This window comes from Octopus sinensis, linkage group LG30 (genome assembly GCF_006345805.1).
Source record: "Octopus sinensis linkage group LG30, ASM634580v1, whole genome shotgun sequence".
Classification (NCBI taxonomy): domain Eukaryota; kingdom Metazoa; phylum Mollusca; class Cephalopoda; order Octopoda; family Octopodidae; genus Octopus; species Octopus sinensis.
In genome coordinates, this window is record NC_043026.1 from 5819414 (window position 1) to 5828557 (window position 9144).

Sequence of the window (9144 nt, forward strand, 5' to 3'; positions counted from 1 at the left end):
TCACTCCTGCACGTATGTTGGTGTATATACATGTTTGTGTGTGTGTGGTGTGTGTGTGTGTAACATTCTAGGTGCGATCCCAAGGCCATTCATGACCGTAGGGGGTCTTTAAATGACAGGATTGGTTATAACTTTTGCTGCAATTTTCTTTTCTGAAAGGATTGGTAGAAATCAGTGTGTATGTGTGTGTTTATATAATATATATATATTATATATATATATAATATATATATTATATATATATATATATATATTATATATATATACATACATACATACATATATATATATATATAATAACATACATACATACATATATATAATATATATATATACATACATACACAACATACACATATATACATACGTATATACATACATACATATATATATACATACATACATACATATATATATATATATATATATATACAAATTGAGATAGGGGTTGTAAATGCAACCCTCCATGGGATAACATATATCCATAGCTGTAGATGTAATCTATACTTATATTTATATTTACTTATATGTACATTCTCTTTTTTATATATATTCTACTTATTATACAACATTACTCTTTTATGTACACTTTTTTATGTACATTCCTTTATGTACACTGATTTGTTCTGCTTTTTTATGTTTAACCCTACAGTCTCTTATGTGGTGGTTTAATAAAGTATGTGATTGAGTATTATCTGGTAATTGATATTTGATTTAGATGTATTTCTCCATTTTCTTATCTTGTGTGTGTATATATATATATATATATGTATACATACATATATACATATGTGACAATAACTCCACCCTTAATAGACTGAGTGGCACCTTGAAGGGCAGGTTAGGTTATATAATTGCAAGTATAAACCGTTGCAACCATTTTAAATATTACTGATGACAGACAATGATGTGCATGTCTCCTAGTGCCTGAGTATATGTTTAATAATTTTAATAATATCATAAATGAAGACTGTGTGTGTTGGAGGGAGTTAGTGTGAGGCAGAAGGGTTTTGCACTCCATCTCAACTATCAGTGTTTTACAAATTATTTTGCTGAGTGCTCTGTATTTCGTCTCATGAAGACCTTTACATTCAGGATTATGATTTTGAATTTTTATGCAAGTTTTGGGGAAATATTCACTGAGAAGTGGCAATGTTGTTTCATAAAATTTCATAAAATTATCAACCATCTTACAAACAATAACTCTGAGCACCTTTTCAAACTCCACCCGTCTAACACCCGTGGACATGTCTACAAAGTCAGAAAACAGCACAGCTCCCATGACTTTAGGAAACATTTTTTCACGCTAAAAGTTGCTGAAGCATGGAACAAACTGCTGGCATCAGTTGTTAGTTGTCGGAGCACTGCATCCTTCAAAACTTCCATGCTTTCTGAGATTCGCCAACACTACACCTGATTTTCTCCCCTCCATACACACACAAGCATGTATCTGACTCATACACTGTTCACTTCCCAGACATTCGTACATTACTGCATATGCAGACACCCATGAAAATTATAACCATCGTACAAACAATAACTCTGAACACCTTTTCAAACTCCCACCCGTTAACACCCGTGGACATATTTACAAAGTCAGAAAACAGACAGCTCCCATGACTTTAGGAATATTTTTTCACGCTGAGAGTTGCTGAAGTATGGAAAACTGTGGCATCAGTTGTAGTTGTCGGAGCACTGCATCCTTCAAAACTTCCATGCTTCCTGAGATCGCCAAACTACACCTGATTTTCTCCCCTCCATACATACACAAGCATGTATCTAACCTTGGTCGCTTCCCAGACATTTGTACATTACTGCATATACTTATACGCACTTTCTGATAAGTTGTGGTGCACCTGAGCACTGTATACAATAATTTCATTATTATATATTATTTTTATAAGCCGAACACCATCACGATCTTTCACTATCTTCCCAAATCCTTTTGCATTTCAACATAGAATTTTTGTTCCTCCAAAGTCATCTTGGTATTTTAGCCAGCCTGCATTTTTTTGTGGTACATTTTGTCTGAAAAATTCTTCTTGTATGGGAAGACAAAGAAATAGTTAGATGAAGAAGACAAAGAGACGCAGATCTCTATTTTCCAGCATACGAGTTGATGTAGTGTAAACATTCAAACATCGTCTCTGTCTTTCCAAATCCTGCTGCCTTTCAGCATGGAATTTTTGTTCCAACAAACTTATCTTGGTGTTATATGTCATCCTACCTTTTTTTGATTGTAAATTTTTTGTCTGAAAAATCTGTCTTGTATGCTGGAAAATATGGTAGACAAACAGATGAAGAGAACAAGAAAGAGACACACAGACAGATACCATATTCTCTGGCATACAAGTTGCTGTAGTGTATAATGCAGTGGTTTTCAAACAGGGTTCCGCCAGTACAGTCCAGGGGTTCCGCAAGAAGTTACAAAACTGCTAAAATCGGAAGTAATTTTTAATTCTCCTGTGCAGATATATGTGCATAAGACTATTAAATTATTGCACAGGGGTTCCCTGAGCCATTGGAATGTTTCCTTGGGGTTCCGCTCCAGCAAAAAGATTGAAAAGCACTGGTCTAACTAGTGTCTAACTGACTGTGTCTAACTCAGTGGTTTTCAACCAGGGTTCCGCCAGTACAGTCCAGGGGTTCCGCAAGAAGTTACAAAACTGCTAAAATCGGCTGTAATTTTTAATTCTCCTGTGCAGATATGTGTGCATAAGACTATTAAATTATTGCACAGGGGTTCCCCGAGCCAGTGGAATGTTTCCTTGGGGTTCCGCTCCAGCAGAAAGTTTGAAAAGCACTGGTATAATGTAACTATGTAGGGTAAACTTTCAAACGTCATCTCTCTCTCTCCAAATCCTGTTGCAGTTCAGCATGGAATTTTTGGTTATAAATTTTTGTCTGAAAAATTCAACTTGTATGCTGGAAAATGTGGTTTTTGGTGGAGAGAAAATACTGAGGCCTTTGTCCTGCAGCAGACTAAACATGGGCAATCCAATCCAATCCATTCTAAAAACACCCACATATCTTCAATAACGAATTAAAAGCAATATATGTGCTTTGTTTGTTCACTGGATTTGCAGGAGTGGCTGTGTGGTAAGTAGCTTGCTTACCAACCACACGGTTCCAGGTTCAGTCCCACTGTGTAGCACCTTGGGCAAGTGTCTTCTACTATAGCCTCGGGCCGACCTAAGCCTGTGAGTGGATTTGGTAGACGGAAACTGAAAGAAGCCTGTCATATATACGTGTATATATATATATATATATATATATATATATATTATATATATATTATATAATAATGTGTGTGTGTGTGTCTGTGTTTGTCCCCCTAGCATTGCTTGACAACCGATGCTGGTGTGTTTACATCCCCGTCACTTAGCGGTTCGGCAAAAGAGACCGACAGGATAAGTACTGGGCTTACAAAAGAATAAGTCCTGGGGTCGATTTGCTCGACTAAAAGGCGGTGCTCCAGCATGGCCGCAGTCAAATGACTGAAACAAGTAAAAGAGAAAAGAGAAAAAGAGAGCGATCCATCCCCGAGTGCTATGCTGCTCCGAATCCAGCGAACAAAGCACGTACATTGATTATGTTCGATCAATTATGTCCACGCACACTCACATACATGCATATATATACATACATACACATCACACGTGTGCTGTGTATGGATTAGACCACCTTTCCAGAATCTGTGACACGTCAGCTTACTCATCATGTGATCTCTCTCTCTATTGCAGCATGCAAACGAAGATGTTGAAAAGATGATTTTGGGCAACAAATGCGACATGGATGACAAGAGACAGGTGTCCAAAGACCGTGGAGATAGTGTAAGTATAAATCCATAAATGTATGTAACAGTGTCAGTATATATAAGTATGTGTGGAGGCGCGATGGCCCAGTGGTTAGGGCAGCGGACTCGCGGTCGTAGGATCGCGGTTTCGATTCCGGGTGTTGTGTGTGTTTATTGAGCGAAAACACCTAAAAAGCTCCACGAGGCTCCGGCAAGGAGTGGTGATCCCTGTTGTACTCTTTCACCACTCTTTCTCTCACACTTTCGTCTGTTGGCCTGCTCGCTTAGCCAGCGGGGTGGCGTCAATCGAAGGCTAAAACAATGCGAACGCATTGTGACCAGCGATGTGTAGCAACATCCGATAGCCTGGTTGGTCACGTGATCACGTGATATATAAGTATGTAAGGGCAGAGTGGCTAGCACGTCGGGCGAAATGCATAGCCGTATTTCGTCTGCCGTTATGTTCTGGGTTCAAATTCCGCCGAGGTCAACTTTGCCTTTCATCTTTTCGGGGTCGATAAATTAAGTACCATTTACGCACTGGGGTCGATATAATCAACTTAATCCGTTTGTCTGTCCTCATTTGTCCCCTCTGTGTTTAGCCCCTTGTGGGTAGTAAAGAAATATATATAAGGCGGCGAGCTGGCAGAAACGTTAGCACGCCGGGTGAAATGCTTAGCGGTATTTCGTCTGCCGTTACGTTCTGAGTTCAAATTCCGCCGAGGTCAACTTTGCCTTTCATCCTTTCGGGGTCGACAAATTCTAGTTTGTCCCTTCTGTGTGTAGCCCTTTGTGGGCAGTATAGAAATAAGAAACTTTAGCACGCCAGGCAAAATGCTTAGCGGCATTTCGTCTGTCTTTACGTTCTGAGTTCAAATTCCACAGAGGTCGGCTTAGCCTTTCATCCTTTAAAAGCGGCAAACTGGCAGAATTGTTAGCACGCTGGGCGAAATGCGTAGCCGTATTTTGTCTGCCATTACGTTCTGAGTTCAAATTCCGCTGAGGTCGACTTTGCCTTTCATCCTTTCGGGGTCGATAAATTAAGTACCAGTTACGCACTATCGACTTAATCTGTTTGTCTGTCCTTGTTTGTCCTCTCTGTGTTTAGCCCCTTGTGGGTAGTAAAGAAATAGGTATTTCATCTGGTGCTACGTTCTGGGTTCAAATTCTGCCGAGGTCAACTTTGACTTTCATCATTTCAGGGTTGATTAAATAAGTACCAGTTACGCACTGGGGTCGATATAATCGACTTAATCCCTTTGTCCTTGTTTGTCCCTTCTATGTTCACCCCCCCCCCCTGTAGGCAATAAAGAAATATATAAGTATATAGAGGTGGTGATACAGAGAAACACAATTAGGTTTGATATATACAAATATACATACATATGTGGAGATGTGGAGCTTAGTGGTTGGGGTTACTTGGCTTATGATTGTAAGGTCACGAGTTCAATTCCTGGCAGTGCACTATGTCCTTGAGCTAGGCACTTCTATTTCATGTTGCTTCAGTCCACTCGGCTGGCAAAAATTAGCTGTGCCTGGGATCCAGAATGGCCAGCCTTGTCATGTTCTGTGTCATGCTGAATCTCCACGAGAACTACATTAAGAGTACGCATGTCTGTGGAATACTCATCCACTTGCACGTCAGTTCAGTTGCTCCGTTCAGTGTGCATATGCGCATTGCATGTTCATACTTCTCTTTCTGGTTCCTACTTAAAGCCATTGTATGTATGTTGGTAAGTAGGTTTCTTACCAACCACATGGTTCCTGGTTCAGTCCCACTGCGTGGCATCTTGGGCAAGTGTCTTCGACTATAGCCCCGGGCTGACCAAAGCCTTGTGAGTGGATTTGGTAGACAGAAACTGAAAGAAGCCCGTCGTGTGTATATATATATATATATAATATATATATATATATATATATGTTAATTATGGGAAAGAATGGAGCTGAACGAAGATTTAACAAAGTTCCTTTATTTTATTTTCGACATATGTTTTGAAGTCTGCAAAATCCCTAATTCCGAATGAATAAGGAGTCCATTATGCAGCTTTCTCTTCAGGAAAAACCAGGAACTTAATTGCTACCCAGGTATCAGTTATCTTTCGAATTATCCGTAATAAGATAATTCATTTGTCTACTTAAATATATATATATATATATATATTTGTGTGTCTGTGTTTGTCCCCCTAGCATTGCTTGACAACCGATGGTGGTGTGTTTATGTCCCCGTTACTTAGCGGTTCGGCAAAAGAGACCGATATAATAAGTACTGGGCTTACAAAAGAATAAGACCCGGGGTCGAGTTGCTCAATTAAAGGCGGTGCTGGTATGTTTACATCCCCATAACCTAGCGGTTCGGCGAAGGAGACTGATAGAATAAGTACAAGCCTTTTAAAAAATAGGTACTGGGGGGGTCAATTTATATGACTAAAAATTATTCAGGGCGGTGCTCCAGCTTGGTCGCAGTCTAATGACTGCAACAAGTAAAACAGCCACATCATTAAAATCTCACAGCTATGAGATAAAACCCGATTAATTCAGAATAATATGAATAAGCATTGTGTACTGGGGTCCGTTTCTTCAACTAAACCCGTATACGTGGTGCCCCAGCATGGCCACAGTCCAAACACTGGAACAAGTAAAAAAAGAAAAAAACATCAAAACTGCCAAGGGAGATAACTGAAATTTTTTGAAATGGTGGTGGTGGTAGGAGGAGGAGGAATGACTGACTGAGAAAATTATGGGGAGATAACTGCATGTAGTAAGGGCTTACCAGACTCAAGAGAGCTCTGTTTGAATAAAACCTAGTTTCAGACGTTCCAGCCATGTACATCCTGTCTTTGCCTCATTTACAGTGGACTGTAAATGGTATCCCATTATCTAACTTGCTCTTCCATCCCACCTTTTTTTAAAAAAAAAAAAATGATAATAGGCGCAGGAGTGGCTGTGTGGTAAGTAGCTTGGCAAGTGTCTTCTACTATAGCCTCAGGCCGACCAAAGCCTTGTGAGCGGATTTGGTAGATGGAAACTGAAAGAAGCCCGTCGCACATATATATATATATATGTGTGTGTGTGTGTGTGTGCGTGTACGTTTGTGTGTCCGTGTTTGTCCCCCTAGCATTGCTTGACAACCGATGCTGATGTGTTTATGTCCCCGTCACCTAGCGGTTTGGCAAAAAGAGACCGATAAGTACTAGGCTTAGAAAAGAATAAGTCCCGGGGTCAAGTTGCTCGATTAAAGGCGGTGCTTCAGCATGGCCGCAGTCAAATGCCTGAAACAAGTAAAAGAGTAAAGAGAGAGTAATAGGGGTGGCTGTGTGGTAAGAAGCTTGCTTCTTAACCACTTGGCTCTGGGTTCAGTCTCACTGCGTGGCACCTTAGGCAAGTGTCTTCTTCTATAGCCTCAAATTGACCAGAGCCTTGTGAGTGGATTTGGTTGATGGAAACAGAAGCCTGACGTGACCCTTCTGTCTGGCATTCGCCATGATAGATCCCTAGCCACTACACATTCTTTATTTTCTCTCCTTGCTTCTTTCCGTGTTCCTTTCTGTGGAAGAGCGTAGGCTCGAAATGTTAAAGACTTTTTCACTTCCCGAGCATTATACTAATACATCTGTTTGTTGTCTACACCACCTGTCTTCATCTTTTTTTGTGAATTCTCCCTATATATATATATATATATCCTAGCTACATGGTTTCGGGTTCAATCCCAATGCGTGGCACTTTGGGCTGGTGGCTTCTACTATAGCCCCGAGCCGACAGAAGCTTTGCTATTGAATTCGGTAGGCGGAAGTTACTGCCATGTGTGTATATGTGTGTGTAGGTGTTCAGTGCCTCTCCGAAGGAGAGAGAGGGATATATATTCCTTATATATATATATATATGTATATATTTATGTGTGTCTGTTTGTTCCCCCCCACCATCACTTGACAACCAATGTTAGTGTGTTTACATTCCTGTAACTTAGCGGTTTGGCAAAAGAGACTGATAGAATAAGTACTAGGCTTAACAAAGAATAAGTCCTGAGGTTGGTTTCTTCGACTGGTCACAGTCAAATGACAGAAACAAAAGAAAGTATAAAGGAATATGTAAGCATTTTATTGCACTTGAATTTTAACAACAAAATCATACTCGGACCCCAGTTAAGTACCCCCGGTCTAGTGGTTTAGGAACCACGGTGTAGCCCACTATGGTGTGGTAAACTTTCAGACCCTAGTCTAGATTGCGAATCCTCTGCACTCCAGGATGGTTCAACTCTCCACCAGTTAAAAGCCACCATTTATGGAATGAGGATAACAAGGTAGCTTTCGTGCCCGTGCAACTGCCAGTCTATCACGTGTTGTGGGTGGATCTTCAAATTGATACATGCACTCTTAGTGGCTTAGAGTAGGCTCAAGTTAGAGATTATTCTTTTGTGGCTAATGGCATGAGTCCTGATTGGAAGAAGAAGAAGAAGAAGACCACAGCTACTGCATCTGCGCTACAGCCTCAACTGCGACAAACCAGAAACTGGATTTTTTGGCCACAGGCAAACGCATCACTTTGCCTATCCATTACAGCTTTGACTGCCAACCATGGCCAGCACTCGTAAAGGACGTAGTGAACTCATTGGTCAGAGCTGGCGTGGCTCACCCCGGGTGAAGACAACATCATCGTTTAACATCTGCTTTCCATGCTAGCATGGGTTGGACGGTTCAACTGGGGTCTGGGAAGCCCGAAGGCTGCACCAGGCCAGTCAGATCTGACAGTGTTTCTACAGCTGGATGCCCTTCCTAACGCCAACCACTCCGTGAGTGTAGTGGGTGCTTTTTACGTGCCACTGACACAGGTGCCAGACGAGGCTGGCGAACGGCCAATCTCGGATGGTACTTTTTACGTGCCACTGGCACGGGTGCGAGACAAGCTTGGCAAAAGGCCACGATCGGATAGTGAGGTTTCCCAGACCCGATCAAACTGTCCAACCCGTGCTAGCAACGGGTGCCAGATGAGGCTGGCAACGATCGGATGGTGAGGCTTCCCAGACCCCGGTCAAACTGTCCATCCCGTGCTAGCAACGGGTGCCAGACGAGGCTAGCAACGGGTGCCAGACGAGGCTAGCAACGGTCGGATGGTGAGGCTTCCCAGACCCCAGTCAAACTGTTCAACCTGTGCTAGCAACGGGTGCCAGACGAGGCTGGCAACGGCCACGATCGGATGGTGAGGCTTCCCAGACCCCGGTCAAACTGTCCAACCCGTGCTAGCAACGGGTGCCAGACGAGGCTGGCAACGATCGGATGGTGAGGCTTCCCAGACCCCAGTCAAACTGTCCAACCCGTGCTAGCAACGGGTGCCAGACGAGGCTGGCAACGATC

General features: G+C 41.9%; 1 protein-coding gene across 1 annotated transcript in view; it reads left to right on the forward strand.

The window, feature by feature from the left end:
- LOC115226748 (ras-related protein Rab-10) overlaps positions 1-3873 on the forward strand; it is a 20389-nt gene extending 16516 nt beyond the window's left edge. Inside the window, exon 4 of the mRNA XM_029797768.2 lies at positions 3744-3873. Coding sequence (XP_029653628.2) covers positions 3744-3851 — 108 coding nt within the window. The 3' untranslated portion in view covers positions 3852-3873. The remainder of the gene's footprint in view (positions 1-3743) is intronic.
- Positions 3874-9144: the final 5271 nt, after the last annotated feature.